The sequence below is a fragment of the Pinus tabuliformis genome, chromosome 1_2, assembly GCF_031772625.1.
Source record: "Pinus tabuliformis cultivar Carrire ecotype Pingquan chromosome 1_2, CPIR1, whole genome shotgun sequence".
Taxonomy (NCBI): domain Eukaryota; kingdom Viridiplantae; phylum Streptophyta; class Pinopsida; order Pinales; family Pinaceae; genus Pinus; species Pinus tabuliformis.
The window spans coordinates 203720281-203737084 of record NC_142298.1 but is presented as its reverse complement, the minus strand read 5'-3'; the positions used below and the strand labels follow the sequence as shown (position 1 = coordinate 203737084).

General features: G+C 41.1%; 1 protein-coding gene across 1 annotated transcript in view; it reads right to left on the bottom strand.

Moving 5' to 3' along the window:
- Nucleotides 1-1840: 1840 nt before the first annotated feature.
- Nucleotides 1841-16804, bottom strand: part of LOC149205178 (uncharacterized) — a 60572-nt gene continuing 45608 nt past the window's right edge. Inside the window, exons 4-6 of the mRNA XM_089397335.1 lie at nt 2315-2416; nt 2019-2038; nt 1841-1898 (exon numbers count right to left, since the gene is read on the bottom strand). Of these exons, the coding sequence (XP_089253461.1) occupies nt 1841-1898; nt 2019-2038; nt 2315-2416 (180 nt within the window). The remainder of the gene's footprint in view (nt 1899-2018; nt 2039-2314; nt 2417-16804) is intronic.

Genomic DNA, 16804 nt, shown 5'->3' with positions numbered 1-16804 from the left:
TGTGTATCACTCGTGCCAATGGGGGAAATCCTCAAAGAGGGCACACCAGCTGGCGCTCTGTCTCAGAGTCGCACTCGCGCCAGCCTAGTTGGGTAAAGTTTTTAACAAACAACTTACGAAGGTTCTTCCTAACCTATTCATGAACTGATTCCATCTTGAGTTAGTTCAGCTGGGCTTCGAATCTCCATAGAAGGGAAGTAGTTCTCCACCTCTCATGGAAGCTTCTTAGCGATAAAGCCAATCCCATGAATCTTGTGCATGACCCTAACTCCTTCTCCTCTATCTATAAAAGCTTGTCCTTTTTCCTTTGACAAGTTAGTCTCCAAGTTCCAAATTCTAAGTCTCAAAGTCTGAGAATTGCCAAGTTCATGCTACAAGGAGCCTTCTTCATTCCCATGAAGCTAAATCTAAAGTGAGGAGATTCTTGTCCAAGTAACCAAGGAGAGAGAGGCTTGTTCCCCATTCCCAACAATCTTTGCAAGGCATGTGCTACTGATCACCCAACCAAAGGAGGATTTGACGTCAGAACTATGGCTGTATTCTTCTTTGTTTATCAATAATAGATGACTATCATTATGGTTCCACTCTTATTGTCTTTGTAATGATGATTGAGTTATATCCTTTCTTGCTGATATATAGTTGCATCTATTGGATTTTATGCTTGTATTTGTGTCGTTCTTTGCATGTGCAGGTGTCTATTCACGAGGATCATGGGGATTGTGACCGGCCGGAGCAAAGGAACGGGAGCGACAACTCTTCTACAAATATTAGCGTTGGAATCCAGGTAGGCCCACATCATCGGTCTTTGATTTGCAATTAGGAACCTGCGTGTTAGCATTGTTTGATTGTTGCTAGACCCCATTTGGGCTAGTATGGATCGCCTCTGTCCGCAAAGGGGATTTACCTCCACAACAACTGGCTTCACTCCTTATGAGCTGGTCTATGGGAAGAAAGCCATGTTGTCCATTGAATTTGAATACAACACCTTAAGGATGGAAGCACAAATGGATTTGGATATCACTAGGGTACAACAAGAGATATTTCTCCAGCTGAATGGGTTAGATGAATTTAGGATGCACGCCCTCCTGCACACATACGTGACTCAAGTTCAAAGGAAAATTTTGCATGACAAAAATATAAAAGAAAAACAGTTTCAAGAAGGTGATTGGGCTTTGCTGTATGCTTCCTAGTATAAGGATTTTAAAGGAAAGTTATGTACTAGATGATTAAAGACTTAAGTAATTGAAAAGTGTCATGATAATGGTGTTGTGCAGATAAGAACCATTGATGTAGAGGTTATCCATTTGCTTGTCAATGGATATAGATTAAAAATCTACAAGAAGCCCTTATCAAAGCAAGAATTCATTAATAGCATCAGCAATACAGTGATGGTGGTAGAGAAAGTCTCAGCTTCCACCCCACCAAGTCCCTGAAGAAAAAGAAAAAGACATAAGAAAAAGAAAAAGAGAAAAGTAAAGAGACTCGGGTGAAAACCTCCATGAGGTACCTGAGTCCCATTGTTGGGTTGAAAACCTCTTGAGGCGGTCCAAGAGCATTAAAAAAAGGGGATAAAAATAAAAATATATCTGGGTGAAAACCTCTTTTGAGGCACCTAGGGTAGGAAACTAGGATGGAAAACCCCTTGGGGGTAGACTAGTTGTTTTTCAAAAAAAAGGAAAAAAAAGAAAAGATACAAAATATGACAATTTTTTTTTGCAGGTCTGCAAGAGCAGGATAAGCACAACATGAGGAAAGCAGGACCTATAGAAGCCATGTTTTAATTTGCCCATCTCATATCCTCCATTATCCCCCCAGTATTCAATCTATAAAGCACTCCATCTCATTTCACACAAATTCTGTGTTTTCTATAGGATTCCCTGTAATCGTACAAAAGTTTCCTGTAGAAATGAAAAGAGAATTTGAAAACCACAAGAAGATCATTCCAAGATAAAAGTGATAACACAAGACTATGTTTGAATGAAAAATATCCATTCACCTCACCACACCACAACCAATACCTTTCATCACCATGTCGTCCCTGCATACATCAAAGAAATAAATTCAAAAAAATTAGATTACAAAAGAAAAAAGGAAGAGAAGAAAAAACATAAAAGAGAGAAAAGAAGGAAAGAGGAACCATACCCAAAGACAACATCCCTCACCTACCATTCCATACCACCCTTCTCCACTCATTTCAATACTCCTTCTACTTCAGATTTGAGAAAAATGTGAAAGTTTAAGGGAGAGGCAGCTATAGGACATCCAGTAGACATCCTATAGGAAATCCTGTAGCAGCCTATCCCACAAAAGAAACCACAAAAACTATAGCCATCTTCAGCACAGGGACTACAAGGATGAGAAAGCTCCTCCAAAGCTCAGCAACAGCAAGAAGATCACTAGCAACAAGGTCCAACACCTGCACATCAAAAGGAACAAGGCATCAAAAGAGGAAATACACCGTGAAAATATGCAGATTGAAAAGTACAACAAAGTGGAACCACTCTCCAGCATGCATCATCAACGAAGAAAAAGACCCATAGGTATGCCATCTTATTAATGCTCTCTCATAAGTATGATATGATGAAAACTGTAGGAATAATGCGAGAGTTGATTTTATAAGTAAAGGTGGCCAGTTAACTTGGCCACCTTTGGTTAAGTAACTTGGCCACCCTTGGCTAGTCAACGAGAAGAAAAGAGTTAGACCACTCCACACGTGGCAAAGGTAAAATCAAAGGAAAGGGGGAATGGATCCAAAAATGGTTAAGTTATGGAGGATAGGAGTGGCAGATGATTACGAGGTAAGGTGAACTGATGGACTAATAGTGGGACCAATGGTCCAAAAGGAGGTGCTCATACTCGGCCAGCTAGCACACCACCCCATATGATCATCCATAAATAGAAATAAAACATTGATTCCCATACAAATAAAGCAAAGGAAACTTCAAGGATTCATCGAAGAAATAGGTTTCTCTCGATATTCCTAAAATATCACCTACAGGAAACAATCAACATCTATAGCAAGTAGGAAACCTATAGGAAGCCTACATGATACAGAGAAATCAGCCTACAGAGCTATCAATGGACACTAAGGGAAGTCAAATCAAGGGTTATCCTCACCAGAACGTAGAAAAGTGAGGTAGGAGCCATACCTTCCATATTTTCCATTAAAAAAAAAAAATCCTCAATTTGGTTAGGAATTTGCAGTGCATATCAGGATAGAAAAATTGTATTTCATGTCACTAAAAGTCAAATTCCAAAACTTCCTCACCTACCAAAAGTCTTAGACTATATCCACACAAGCCTCAAGAATTACTAGGAAAAGATGATAGGAGGTTTCAATAAGAGAGAACCCACCAACACAGCAAGGATCCACCAACATCCTCCTGTGGTGGAAATTTTTACAAGGCATCAATGGATGGGGTTCTTTGAGAGGATGAGAGGATACGATAATGATGTGGCTAGAGAATTTTCCTTCTCACACATACCCCTCATTAGGACCAATTCCACTATTGTGGTGAAGCGTTTATCAGTAGAAATTACCTGTGAGGTTATAAGCAGAATCACAACACTCCCCCTAGGGTTTCCATGGAGAAAAGAAGACAAGGATAACAACACCCTTGCAAAAAAAAGCTTATTTTTGGAAGGAGAAGAGCCAATAGAGGACAAAAGTGGGGTTAGAAGGGAGAGCATTCCATACCCTTGGAATGAAGTCAGTTAAAACCTCATCAAATATATTTCATGTGAAGGGAGACACAGTGTAGTGTATGGATACCACTTTAGACTCCTCCAAGAAATGAGATTTGGAGAGAACACACCTCCTCATAACATATTGATTATACCCTATTTTCTTCTACAATCCATGATAGACATGAGCATCAAGGTGCAAGAGGGAAAACATCAGCCACTAGCCCATCATGGGTTGATCAAACTCATCCTTGAAGATGCTTTACAAAACTTAAGATACCCTATTGCATGGACAACATTTTCGGAAATGCAAGAAGAAGGATAAATTCAAGCTATTGAGTATGACATAAGCCCTACTGCTACTGAGGGATAAGAAGAAACAAAGGAGGAAAATAAAGAAGAAACAGAGGAGGAAAATGAAGAAGAAATAGAGGAGGAAAATGAAGAAGAAACATAGGAGTAAAATGAAGAAGAGACATGGGAAGAAATAGATGAGAAGAGTGAAGAAATAGAGGAAGAAAAAGAAGAGGATGAAAATGAAAATGGAAAAGAGGAAATAGGATAGAAGGATGAACAAAAATTTGCAGCTCAAGCTAGATAAGAATAAGAATCACCATGGGTGTCTCCAGAGCCTACAAATAAAGAGGAAACAACTGCTCTAACTAACCTAAGGACACCCATCAAATCAAAGGGAAAGAGGCAAAGAAAAACCCCAATTTAATTCAGGGCAAGAAAGAGCACTAGGATTAGACAAGGGAGACCTAATACCCCTACCAAAAGTCCAATTGTCATTTAGGATTCACCAAAACAAAAAGAGAAGGTAGTCTCTGTAAGGAAAAATGAAGGAGAAGGAACATCAAAACAATCTTCTCCCAAGTCTCCAATCACCTATGTTAGGAGGTCTGTCACAAGGGAAACCTCATCAAATGGAAAAGGTCTCCTACAGGAAGTAAAGACCATCCTATGGAAAACTCTATCAAGCCTATAGGAAACACAAAAAAGAGACTAGGAAGGAATTACTCAACAAGAAACAAAGGAAGAGGGCCAAGAACTGAAAGAACCTAGCCCACAGCCAAACCTCAGCTCCTACTACAAGTTCATTGAAGGAGGTAGGGTGATACCAGATAAGTTTTCCATTCCCCTATTCTTTGAACTTGAAAAATAGAGGGAAATGACACACAGGTGGATGCAAATTACTAAATCAAAAGGGGTAGAAGATGTAGGCCACATGGAGGAGAAATTGCATGAGATGGGCAGAGAACTGAGCAGCATAAGAGACATAGAAGAAATGATGAAATCTCATTTAGAGGTTGAGAACAAATGGCTAAGGTAGAAACTACAAGAAAGGGAAAGCCAATTGGAAACTATGGCCAATTTTCCCATGGAGGCAATCCAATGCAGGATGCCAACAAAGTCATATGCCTTTTACCTCAAGGAATAATGGCTACAATTCCAGATAAATACCCTAGCACAAAGAGGAACTATGCCCTTCCAAGACTATAGACAATTCATTGATATATGTGATCAAAGCACCTTGGAAGATAGATCAAAGATATTTTATTTTTACCTACACAATTTGGCGTTGACAGATTTAAATGTGTTGGACCCAAATCCAAAGCTAGGGGACTTGCAATTGATGGCCTTAGCATCTTGGATGAATCATGAGGAGGCAAGAGCTACAGAGATGAAAAATATATTGGCAAAAGAAGAGGCAGAACCCCTTATGATCAAAGTAGAACAATCTAATCCAATGGCTATCATCAGCACCCACAACCTCATCGCAAATGACCCCAAGCTTGCACCAAGGTACCTTGTTGTACAAGAATAAGTAGTCACACACTTTGAATACATGTTAATATTGCTAGGATATGATAGCTAGCAAGCCTGCCAAAGGAGATGGAACACCTTACCTTACAACCTAAAAATTAGAGAATATCATTCTCCTGATAGAATGAGAGAGGCACTAAATAGAACCCCAATGTATAAGTAGGCACTACAAAGACTAAAAGTCAATTGGATTAGCATGAGGCTAAGTCCAACATTTCTTTTGGGAATGTTGGAAGGAAGAAAAGAAGAAGAAGAAGAAGAAAGAAATTAGTGGGAAGAGATAGAGAAGAATGCATGGTTTTATTCACAAGAGGAAGAGGCTACAAAAAAAGCATGGGATGTCAGTGAAGCCACCAAAGTAATGAAGGACATGGATATAGATTAAGTTTCTCAGAGGATGAGAAACACTTTCAGTAGGGGGTGATGATGAGGCTTATCATTTGGTAAAATATATGGACCTTAATACACCTCCAAGCTTACTAAAATCAAATCTTCTCATAATTCTTTAAATGTTTTAATTATATTTTTCTTAATGAGATGAGTAAAAGTAAGATGTTATGTCTAGTGATCTAATGTGCATTGACTGCAATTTTTTGGGAGAAAATTATGGCTAATTAGGGTGCATGAACTCGAATGAGACAAGAAGGAGATATTATAGGAGATGGATCTTCCTCATTAAATCCTCACTCACTTGAAGATCCCTTAATCAAATCACACCATCTCAGAATTGCAGGCAGCCGAGTGATGAGGATCGTTGGCTACCAAGCTAGTGATAGTTAAGAACCAGTTAATCTTAATATTGGGAGCCAAGCCTCCCTAGATGTAAGAAATTTGTTGGGAACTTCAGTTGTATAAATAAAGAGGCCTAGAGCCTCATTAGGATTCATATTTTTTATGCAACATAGCTAGGAAGTTTTCAAGTTGAAGGATTGTGACAAAACATTGTTATGTATTTTTTGATATGTTAATGAAAATGAGTATTCCCTTGATCCAGCAATGAGTTGACTTAGAGGGCTGAAGATCTTGGGTTAGGCCCCAACCCTAGCAGCATAGGTTCCTCTTACTGTACTTGTATGCTTAGGTTAGTTCATATATTACTTGTTAAATTGATTTTAGTGTTGTTACATTGCAAGTATTGGTAAATTTTATTAGTTTGCTTCCATTTGTGCATAGATTTAGCAATAGCATTAGAGAGACAAGAAAATACTTGAAAAAGGTTGATAAAAGGTGGATCTTACCTCATTCCCCCTTTAGGGACCATGGTTTGAGGAAGAACTCCCATTCAGCTCCAAAAAGACAGAATTCTGGTTTCTTATGAAATTTAGGGTGTTTCTGCTAATTAGGTCATCATCTTTTAGTTTTAGAAGATAGATTGCAGTTTTCATTTTTGATATCTCAGGTTTTGTATTAGATTTCATGTTTCTTTCATAACAAGATTCAAGCATTTCCATGCATGAACTAGGCATATAAATGATGCAAATTCTATTTTCTTATATTGTTGTAAACCCTTCTGGTTTTGAAATGATTTATGGATAAATGTCAATAATGATGTGTATGTCTCAAGAGCTTCAATATTGCAGGAATACCTCATATCCTCAGCCTCAGCCAAACCATACCCACCCATGATAGCCAAAGGCCACTAATTTCTCAATCCGAGTTATCATTTCACACGGACAACTTGCCATGCTTGTTGAGCAAATCCAACCATCATAGAGCTTCCGTTTGAGTTCTGAGTGATTTCCAACCACTTCCTTGCCTTATTCCTTCCATCAATCACCTTCCCTAAGCTCCATAACACTATCCAAATCACTCCTTATGCTTTTGGCCTATTCATGTAGGAAAATAGGGGATCCTGTAGGTGAACTAGGACATCTTGTAGACATGTTGTAGGAAAACTTGTAGTGGCCTGTTTTGAGACTGATTTGTGAAAATGCATCATGAAATCTAGGACAAGTCACATGTCCCCTGCTTTCCTCCCAAGCCATTTAACCCATCACACTCATCTCCTTTCACACCTATCCCACCTTCCATGCAACCAAGAAGGATTAGCATTTATGTTTTCACAAAAATACAAAAAGAAAAAGGTATTTATGCTTATTCATGTGCACATGAATTAAGTGCTTGTTTAGATCAGATTTCATCCTTAGGTTAGTTAGGATTTAACATTTGTTAAATTAGAATTAGTTTGAAGTAAGGTATATTAACAAATAATTAGATGAGTTGTGTGTTTTAGGCATCTATTTCGATCTTTCATTATTGCAGTAGGTAGCAATTCAATCCTCTCAATTAGGGTAAAATTCTTCTTTCTCAATTGGTAATCAAACTTCTTCTTAATCAATAGAAGGCTGGTTTGAGAAAACCTGGTGGTCTATCGCCCCAGCTCAGCAGTGACAAAGAGTGGACCTATTACATCTATTTGTGTATACAACACTGTCACCTCCAAGTTTGTATGAACCCCGGGTTGATGAAGTAAAGTTGGTAGCTGCAGGAGTTGTGTCATTCTTGCTGCAATGCTACTGCTCATCACTTTTTGGTGCCGTTGTTGGGGATGTGTCTGAGTAGATGTGATTTCTACTTTCTTCCATTTCTTATCTATTTCATTATGCTATTAGTTCCATTTTTGCAAATAGTTGTAAGTTGGTTTTCTTTCCTTTCCATTATGCAAGTGATTTCATTCCGCAGTTGGTTTCAATTCAGTTTGTCTTTTCAATTTTGCAATTAGTCTTAATGTTTGAAAAACAAAACAAAAACACTTCTTTCTCGCCTCGTAGGAATAGCGATAACTTAGGAGAATTTCTACCAAATACCCCCACCACTTTAAACAGCCAACCTTTCCTCTTTTTGGTGGATGTGAATTAGAGGACCCATTAGGAAAACAACCATAGGTTTTCGAAGAGCCTATAGGGGAATAAGAAGAACCCATTCCAACTGACATAATGGTTGAAAATAGAAATGAAAGGAAAGATAGAGAAAGAATTGAGGGTGATTTTCCCATCAGAGAAACCAATGGGGATGCCAAGATGAAAAACATAAGCCCCTCTTCTCTTCCTCACTTCCATGGCTTGACCTCAGAAGATCCAAATACTTTCTTGTTTGAAATTGATGTCATAGGGAGAACTTATGATTACACCACTGATGATCAAAAGTTGAAATTATTCCCATCCACTTTTAAGGATGCAACTCTACACTAGTTCATGGTTTACCTGGGGATAGTATCATCACTTGGGCATAGCTCCAACAAGCTTTCAACAACAAGTATAGGGAATACTGTAGGTCCAAAGACACCAAAGTTAAACTTTTTAGAATGACCTTGGGGCATGATGAGTCCTTAGAGGATTATGAGGAAATATTCCATCTCATTTATAAAAGGGCCAGGTGTACACTCGATCTTGAGTCACTTAAGCTAGTCCTACTTAAGGGGATCAGGGAAGATCTCCTGGATACCCTAAAACTACTATTAGGAGGGGACATATACCAGCTAGACTATGAGGATATCATGACTATTTTTAAGAACCATTCTAGGGCGGCTAGAAAAAGGGGTAGGGTTAATCAAATAGTGGCCAACTCATCCTCTTCCAACACATCTATAAAAAGTGAATTTGGAAACATGTTGAAATATTTTAAGAGTGAAATGCTGCAAAACCTTGCCCTGCAGATGGACACTATGCAAATCAAGAGGAGGAAGGAAGAAGTAGAGAGAGCATTAGCCATGCTCTACCCTAGATGCACAAGGAGGAACCCTAGGAATGAATGTCCATTAAACCTTATAGAAATGTGCTCGGTCTATGAAGAAAACCACTCCATAGAAAAGCGCCCTTCTCATCCTGGAATAAAAGCTGTGTATCAGGGAACTGAAGGGGTGATTGAACAACTCTACTACATAAATCAAAGGAGGCCTCTTGGGCCTCGACCATACTAGTAGGGAATACAAGGGTCATCCTATGCATATTACAACCCTAACCAAAACAAATCCATTCCCTCTTGGCCCCCCCTTGCTCATCCATCCTGGTCTACACCTTCTCCCTATTTGTTTGCACCTCAATACCATTCCCAACTGACCAACTAGCCATTTCAGCCATATACTCCTCCACAACCTAAGTGGAATGCACCACCCTAGGGGTGGAGGCCCGCGTACAAAAATGCTCTAGCTTTATTTCCTTCACTCCATCTCAACCACAACTTTTACACCCTACTCCACCTAAACAACCTCAGATGCCTGCCAACCAAACCCAAACCAAATAATAGATTGGCACAAAAGGTCTACAGTGGAGAGACATCCTACCCTGCTTATGCTATGAAAATTCATGAAATCAACCTTAAGTATGGGAGAGTGCTCCTGGATAACCAAACTCCATCTCCACCTAGGGAGCGTGAGGAGGAAAGAGGGGAAAGTATCCCTAGAGTGAATCCACAACCCTTTCTTGAAAGACTAACTCATCCAATCAAGCATACCGTAGAAGAGAATGAACTTCTAGGTGAATTGAAAAATCTATGTGTCAAAATACCACTTCTCCAAGCTATTAAGGGTGTACCTATTTACAACAAACTGATTAAAGAGAATTGTTTCAAACATCCAGGGACGCGAAAAAGAGACACCCCTACCATTAATGTCATTGGACAGTTGTTCGACTTAATGCTGGGGCAAGTAATTTTCCAAAAGTATTTAGACCCTCGGAGCCTTGTAGTAGATGTACATATCAATGGCACCATTGTCCCCCATACCTTGATTAATCTTGGGCCTGCCATTAATGTAATTACTAAGGACATCATGCTCAAGATAAATCACCAGGGTTCACTGATAAAGACCACGAGAGTCTTGCAGCTTGCAGATTGATCCATAGTAGCCCTTGAGAGGATTGTTGAGGATGTGATGGTCTACATTAACTCTTGGGAGTACTATGAAGACTTATTAATTCTCCAGCCTAAGACCAAATTAATGGTTATCCTCTCATACTCTAGAGGCCTTGGTTAGCCACTGGCGATGCCTACATAAGTTGCAGGGCTGGAAACATGATTATAAAAAATGGGCATCTATCCAAGCAATTGATCCTATACCCTCCTGCTGAACCATTTTTAGAACATGACTTACCTTTATGGCTAGAAGAGGAGGAAGAACTATATGAATTCTACTCCTCCCAACTCTACACCCTAGAAAATTCCATAGGAGGAGGACATCTTCATGAAGATGATTTTATTGAACACATCCTCCAAAATCCAACTCCCAACACCATTTCTCTGGAGGAAGTAGTGAAGGAAACCAAGAACAACCATCGGCTTGATCTATAATTAGTTGCCTCAAACCCTATTTGTGTCAAGATAATAGAATTAGGCCCTGAAAGAACACTGATAATAAAACCCTCTCTCTGTACATCGAGAAGAAGAGTTATGTAATATGCTAAGAGAGAAATTGGGTGCCTTTGCTTGGAATTAGAAAGAAATGAAGGGAGTGCACCCCTTGCTATGTAATCACCACATTTACATCAAAGAAGGTTGCAAACCAGTCCGAAAAACCAAAAGGAGAATGAATCCAACTCTCAAGGATATAGTCAAAGAAGAGTTGCAAAAGTTGTTGGATGCACGATTCATTTACCCTATCTCAAATAGTGAGTGGGTGTCTCCTTTGGTGTTGGGTCCAAAGAAAAATGGAAAGTGGAGGATTTTTGTTGATTACATAGATTTAAACAAAGCAACAAAGAAGGACCATTTTCCTCTAACTTTCATTGACCAAGTGTTAGATGGCCTGGCAAGGAAAACGTTTTTCTCTTTGTTAGATGGGTTTAGCGGGTACAATCAAATATAGATTAGCCTAAAGGACCAGGATAAAACCACCTTCACCTATCCTTGGGGTAATTTTTCTTATAGGGTCCTTCCTTTTGGTCTATGCAATGCCCCTGCCACTTTCTAGAGGTCAATCCTGAGTATCTTTGCAGAGCTAGTCCATGATGTAGTAGAAATATATATGGATGACTTCACACCCTACGGGTGTGATTTCCAAGAGGCTCTCTCTAACCTGGGTAAGGTGCTGAATAAATGCATTGAAATGAACTTATCTCTTAGTACCAAAAAATGTGAGTTCTTGATGACTGTAGGGACTATTATAGGTCACTCAATATCACAGGAAGGACTTCAAGTAGACCCAAATAAGATAGCCATCATCAAAAGGGTCCCGAATCCACAGAAATAGAGGGACGTCAGAATTCTTTTAGGTATAGCCGGATACTATAGGAGGTTTATAAAAGATTTCAGCAAGTTAGCTTCTCCTTTATTTGGGTTATTGGCCAAAGTCTCTAAATTTTTGTGGTCAGAAAGCTATCAAGAAGCCTTGGACACCATGAAGGACAAGTTGACTACTACACTATTCTCTAAGGCCAAAATTGGGCTCTTCCTTTTCATATCCATGTCGATACCTCTTGTTGGCTTGAGGGGGCCTGACCCAGGCTCAACATTATTTAGCCAAACAAATCCCTACACTATTGGACGTTTCAGCATTAGCCCACGGAGTGTGGACCGAAGTCTCACCTGAAGCAATATGGGGGGATGATGGAACCAAGTTTCTTCACCCTTAGATGGTTATGATTTCACTTGATCTCTTCTATCCCTTCCTTCACATGGGTGATCTCGCTCTAGGGCTTTTAAGACAAACCCTTTATTTTGGCTTTCAATACCTTCGTGAAAGCATACAAGCAACCTTCACGCAACCCTAACCTGGGGCTCAAATACTTTTTTGTTGCTATGGCAACGCATCGTGAAGATTCCTCAATTACCCTAAGTGATTTTCTTATTTTTCTGAATACTTAAGTTTATCACCGCATAATCGGTTTTTTGTAATTGCGTTTAATTATTCAATGTAACTGTATTCATTCGCGCAACATAGAAGCATAAAAAAGGAAATTCATACAAAAAATATCCAAACCCATCAACAAAACAAATACAAAGAAATTGTAGAGTAACTACTTTAATTAATATCTTCCAAGTGTTACAGACTCTGTTCACCCTGTGCACACAGCTGTAAGGGGCTACGCACTCAGCTGCAGACTTCTACCCTAGGCCTCCGCGCACTCAATTGTAGAGCCTCTACCTATGCTAGAACTCAAGACTTAGACTTATTTCTCTAAAGCTATGATTCTCGTACTTCTTCCATTGATTCCTCTAACTACTTAGAGCTTAGCTCTTTTTATACTATCGCGGACCATGGGTAGATCTCTTACAGCCAACTTTACTTTACAAAACTAATGGAGGACTACCCTTTGTGACACATAATACCTTCATGCTCTGCAACCACAAAATGCGGAGTCTTTACAATAATATTACAAAAACTTTACTTAAACATGGGCTTTTAGCCCCAAAACTTCCCTTGGGGGATCCCACTCCCAACAGGCCCCCAACACAAACATTGTGACTCTCCCTCGAGTCACTCGGTAGGTGTGGAGATCTTTTCACGAAGCCCATCTAGCTCGACCCCGATGACTGTAACTTCGACTGTACACTGAGATGCTACCTGCTTTGCATCTTTGACCACCTTCTTAGTTACTGCCCCTGTGCTGTCAGCTTGAAGCTATTGTTGCGTCACTTGCAAATTCGCAAGATTTCCTTCAATTTTTCCTGTGACTACATAAGCTTCCTCCAGCCAGGGCTTTAGTTGCACCTTCAACACTTCTTCCTTGTGCAGCACTGCATCCACCTGTTCCTTCAGCTGCTTGGCTTCCTGCAGCTTGGCTGACCTCTTTGTCAGCGTGACGATTCGCACTGTGCCCTTACCTTTGTCATAGCACTGTTGGAGTTCGCGTGCTTCTGTCTCGAGTCTCTAGATGTTTGGGTCCTCCTACAAGCTAGTCACCTCAAATGTTTTTTCAAACAACTAGGTGTAGTCGGCTACTACACTCTCCAATGCTGCCACTACTTCTGTAACAATGACCACCAGTTGTTCCTTTACCTCTGGTGGTGTTGAGGGTTGAGCCCTCAACTAGAGCTCTGTAATCTGCAAGTTAAACTCCAATTGAACCGTGCCATCTCCATCTGAGTGTCACGCACCCCTGTGTCCAGTTTATAGATGCGGACCTCGACTGGCTCCTCCTCTAGAATGGCCAATTCTGGGACCATTCTGCAGGCCTCCTCCATAACCTGGATGATCTTCTTACTCTGACTGTTTGACTCAGCCTTGGTGGCGATGGTAGCATTCCTCTATAAGGCCATCTACTCATTGTTTATTCTCTATTCAGTGATCACTTGGAGGGCACGGTGCTCACGGGCCCTTAGCTCCGCAATTACTCCATTCTGCAAGAGGTGGAGTGCTTTGTGCGGGAGCACCACCATGTTCAATCCCACTCCCTTCAAGGTGTTGATAGTGGGCCTGTCAGCCTCATTTTCTATTATCAGTGCTCCATCTGGTAGCACTAGCACATTGGAAGCCTTCGTGCGCAGCATATCGACAACCTCTGATGTGCCGATAGCCAAGCTGGTAGACACTGTACCAACTTGCGATGCACAGGCCTGCAACTCCTGAAGTCCTGTTTGGATGGCCCCTGATCTGCCACTGCTTTTCAAATTTTTGTAGGACCTCTATGGTGACATCTCTGACTGTGTCACTCATGTCTTATAAATCTCCCTCTGTCAGTGTGATAGGGTCCAATGAGGTCTTAGTCGCTTTCGATTTCTTTTTGGACCCTCCCTTTTTCAGATCTCTCAGGCACTTAATGTGGTCGGACGTCTCCTGAGGGTCTGCACTGTGCTACTCTGTGTCCTCTTGCTTAATTTCAGGTGAAGGTGACCACGCTCCTTTGTTAGAGCCCCGTTTTGTGCCACCTATCTGTTTTCCTGCCTCCTTCCCTTTCTGATCTACCTTAACCTTCTTAGCAGCCTCCTTCTTCCTCTTTTCAAATTGCTGCACCATCTTCAGCTTGGCCTTGTCCTTCTTCTTTTGTGTGGCAAACTTTCTTCCACCCACCACTTAGTCTGTGGAGGTGTGCCACTCTGCCTGCCATTTATCTAACACTGCATCGATGGCATCATCCATGGCTAGGTACAGAAAATCGTACCACTTCTACACAGGGTCCTTCTGTGCTCTTATTGATATCCGATGGAAATCAGCTTTGAATTTGGCATAGGTTTGCAAGTTAGCATATACCGTGGGCGACAATCATGGCTTGTGATTGATAGCCATCCTTATGTTCATTTCCATCAAGGTCTAGAAGATCTTCTTGTCCTGCATGCGCTCCACATCCTTGGTCACCCAAAGTGAACCTTACTTCACTGCTTCAGGAAGGTCTGGCGCGACCGAGGGGAATTGGCTCTCTTCTGATAGCCCCCACTCTACGAGAACAATCGATAGCAAGACCCACGCGTAGTGGAACATCTTCCTTTGCTCTTGTGCTTCGCGACAGTTTGCTAGGAACTCGCCGCAAAGGTAGTCTGACTAGTTAAAATGGACTCCTTCAGCACACTGCTATGCGAGTACGACAACAGGTGTCGGCACCTCGTCGGCGCAACACTTCCACATCACCTTTCCTACAAGGATATCCATTTCCATCTTCACAATGGGGTCCCCGATGCTGGAGATTGTGTAGCCACGCAACTTATTCACCAATTTGAACTTTTCTTTCATTGATTCTGTTAGTGCCAGCTCGCCACCCTTGCCACCAAAGATCATCGTTGGACTTTTTCTTGTATATGACAAGCGTGTTATGCGATGAATCAACATATCAGTGATGGGTATTGGCTCATCCAGCCATCATGCACCAAGCACAATAGCTGCTTGATGACTAGAATTGTCACGGGGGGTGTGGTTATAGTGCGACACCCAGAGCAGTTTGAGTAATCCTGCCTTCTCTACTCCTCTGAGCCACTTCCGCGGCTCCAATGTATTCCTTCCCGTCTTTGTGTCTATGATACGAAACATCAATTGTTCGGTCACTAGGTGCCGAAACTTCTCATGGTTCGCTAAGTCCCAATCTTGGAGCTTCAAAATTGGCACCCATGCCAAACACGGACTGTCAAAAGTGATCTCATCTGTTAGCAATGGGGTTTGCAAAGAAGTCTTACTTTCATCAATGTCCTTGGGGACCTTAGACTTAGGCTTGCAGAGAGGGACATACTCTGACAACCATGTAATAGGGTCTGCACCTTAGGCTTCAACCTCCTCTATTTCCACTCCCACATCTTCATCATCCATGGGGATGTCTTTGATATCCTTCTCTTCTACCTCTAGGTTTATAACCTTGCCTTTATCCTAGGAAGTGGGATTTTTTGGGTTTCGTCTCGGTGATGCATGCACCGGGATGGCAGGTTGCTTTCCTTTCTTATATTTCATCGTATCTTTGGCTGGGGTTGGCTTCGGTCTCAGTGTTCTCAGAGATTTAGGAACCTCCGCCAGTACTTCGGCTACTTCTAGGGAAACTTCTTCTGCCTATTTCTCCATCTCTTGTGCTACCTCTTATACCACTTTCTATGTATTGATAACTTCTAGGGGTGACTCTCTATCAATACTCATGATGTCTCAGGCAAGTTCGCAAATGTAATAGTCACTTTCTAGCCGACCTGCGCGATTTCTCCCTGGGTATCACAACTCCCTTCGCGTTGTCGTGGACCCAGTGACACATCCTTGCTTCGCACCATCTTCCAATCGCACAGATCCCAAACTTGGGCAATGTATTTTATAGTCCCATGCCTCCTTTCAGCTGCCTAAAGTGCTAAGACTGTGCTACTTTCATTTCGTCACATGGCCAGACCACCGGTGTATGGCTTCAAACGACTGACATTCACCTTTCCTGGGAAGGGTTCTTCATTTAACTTGACTATTTGTATCACTCCTCCATCGGTAATCTCCTTAATAAAATAAGGCCCTAACTAGTGCATCTTTAATTTTTTGAGGAATTTATCAAACTTACTATCATACAACAAAACTAGATCATTTACCTTAAATGTGTGCATCTTAATGTGTCGATCATGGCATGACTTTTAACATTGCTTTTGGACCTGATGGTGAAATCCAATGAAAAATATTTCTTCTTTGAGTTCGTCCAGCTGCGTGAGCCTCTCTTCCAGGGCTCTGTGATCCATCATACCTGTGAGAGCTGCTATGCGCAAACTAGGCACGATGTATTCAATAGGTATTATGGCTTCCACACCATAGACAAGCCTAAAAGGAGTTTGTCCCATCAACTTCTTGCATGTCGTTCGATAAGCCCACAATACAGCAGGTATGCGTAAGTCCCAATCACTTCACCGAGCATTGCAAACCTTGTTCAACACATTTTCAAGCACTTTGTTGAATGCCTCCATTGTCCTATTAGCCTGT